Genomic DNA, 2,335 nt, shown 5'->3' with positions numbered 1-2,335 from the left:
GACTAATAATTAGAAGGATGTTTGCAGACTTTTCTTCCTACTTTGTCTTAGTCTGGAAGTCCTGCTGAACTCTGTTCAGCCCCATAGCAACACACAGTCCTCCACTGACAGACGGGTGGTAGTTGTCAGTGAAGGGCATTGGCTAAAGATCCAGCAAGATCTGCTGCATTAACCACCTTTGAGCCAGAGGATTTTGTCAGGAGTTGCTGTAGAGCTGATAGAGCTGCACCGTAGGGGATTCAAAGCTGTGACCTTTCAGAAGCAGAATGCCATGACTGGCTGCCAAGGTAACTTGGTTAAGTTTGAACCGCCAACCTTTTGGCTAATCATCAAGTGCTCAACTGTTTGAGAGAGCATGAGAAGTCCGAAAGACAAGGATGGTTAATGAACAGGCAGATAAAGAGACAGAAGGGAGCACCACGAGTCAGAGTGAATTCAGCAGCAACGGGCTTAAATGGAGAGAAGGTTAAGGGACAATAAGAAATGAGTGACCAGAGAAGAAAGTCAAGTCAAGAAAGAACTCAATCATAAGTCGAAGGAAATTGGACATCCCCAACAGGGCCGACAGCCTCAGTGCCATTGTGTTTGGTTACTGAGCAATAAGAGATGACCTTTGAGAACAGTTAAGAAGCCCTTGTGTGGCACTGTGGGTTAGGCTGCTAACTGCAAGGTCAGTGGTTCAAACCCATCAGCCACTCCTAGGAACAACATTGAGGCTGTCTGATCCTGTAAAGATGTATGGTTTGGGGACGGAGGGGGAAAAATGAGGAGCTGATATCAAGGGCTCAAGTAGAAAGCAAATGTTTTGAGACTGATGATGGGAACAAATGTATAAATGTGCTTGACACAATGGATGGATGGATGGATGGATGGATTGTGATAAGAGTTGTACAAGCCCCCAATAAAATGATTTTTTTAAAAGATGTATGGTCTCAGAGACCCTATATAGGGTTGCCATGAGTTGGAATTTACTCAGTGGTGGTAGCTGAGTTTCTTCCTTGTCAAACTAATGTCCTTAAAGTATACTTTTCTCCTTCTCATTAAGGAGTGCTGGTGACCCTGAGGGCGAAGCACTGGGTGATTGGCATGCACAAGTCACTCCAAGGGAGAAAGAGAGGCTGGGTGCGCCCGACAAGATTTTCAATCTCAGAAACCTTTGAGAGAAGTTCCACTCTTTCCTGTGGAGGGCGCCATCCACCCCTTGGAAAGTGGGCTTGGTTTTTGGTTTTGATTAGTTACTCTATCCATGAAGCGAGCAAACATTCACTAAACAGGTGCTGTGCTAGGTCTAAAACAATGTCCACCCTTGCCTACAAGGAAAAGTTACAAAACACTGACTTGCGCCTGGTCCGAGCCAGGATGGGGCGTTTGCTTGGAGTTGGCACTGATTGGCACTCCAAAGACATTCGATAAAACAAGCGCCAGTGTGTTAAGTCCAGAGGTCAGCAGGTTTGATTGTGTTGCTCTGAACTGGCAGGAGGAAACAGGGCAAGTCTATGTGGCACATAATTGCGTCATTTCTCTCTGTTCCTGAGTCGGTCAGAGAGGATAGTTTTCCCAAGAAAACTTGTGTGTCTGCTCACAGGCAGTAGACAGACAATGGAAACAAAAGCTCACCACCACCACCCACTGCCATCAAGTCGATTCTGATTCACGGGTACCCTGTGAGGCGGCTCTCCATACGCTTCCACAGGGTAGAGCCTCCCCATAGGGTTTCCAAGGAGGTGCATTTTCTTGGAAGCAATCAGCCACATCGTCCTCCCTGGGAACAGCTGGTGAGTTTGAACTGCTGACCTCTTGGCTAGCAGCTGAGTGCTTTGACCACTGTGCCACTAGCCCTCTCTCAATCAAAAGCACATGCCCTTAAAAAACAAAACAAAAGTCTCTGGACTCGATTCTACTTACTACACATTCTGCAGATCTTCCTTTAAATTAGAGGCCTACATGACATGGTTTCACTGGCTGTTCTATTGTTCCATTATTTCTTGTTTCTGCCTTTTTTTCTAACTACCGTAAAACAGTGTATTATAGTATTCAAAAGGTCAGCGAGTCTCTGCCTTCTGAAAATCAGTGGGCTTGTCCATCAGACAGGGAGGTCTGGATGGAGACAGAGAAAGGGGTGTGCCTCCTAACGTTAGACATGTATCTTACTAGCTTTTCATTTAATACAGAGGTCCTCCCATTTACTATATTATTGTTTTGAAAAAAATTTTAAGCCAATAAGGATATAGATAAAAATGTCTGTAAGGCAAAACCTTTAGTACCCTAGAAAAAAACAAAATGTTTAAGGAAACTGTGCTCATCAAAAATTTTGCAAAAAATAAAATGAACTAGT

The 2,335-nt window shown here is 44.6% G+C and overlaps 1 protein-coding gene across 1 annotated transcript in view; it reads left to right on the top strand.

Annotated features, from left to right (window-relative positions):
* The first annotated feature begins 271 nt into the window (after positions 1–271).
* The window catches only part of PPA1 (inorganic pyrophosphatase 1), a 30,664-nt gene continuing 28,600 nt past the window's right edge, over positions 272–2,335 (top strand). The window contains exons 1-2 of the mRNA XM_045291684.1: positions 272–287; positions 1,725–1,775. Of these exons, the coding sequence (XP_045147619.1) occupies positions 272–287; positions 1,725–1,775 (67 nt within the window). The remainder of the gene's footprint in view (positions 288–1,724; positions 1,776–2,335) is intronic.

The sequence above is a fragment of the Echinops telfairi genome, unplaced genomic scaffold (assembly GCF_000313985.2).
Source record: "Echinops telfairi isolate 266 unplaced genomic scaffold, ASM31398v2 ScPeMD7_70;HRSCAF=299, whole genome shotgun sequence".
Taxonomy (NCBI): domain Eukaryota; kingdom Metazoa; phylum Chordata; class Mammalia; order Afrosoricida; family Tenrecidae; genus Echinops; species Echinops telfairi.
This window is presented reverse-complemented; position numbering and strand designations above follow the sequence as displayed.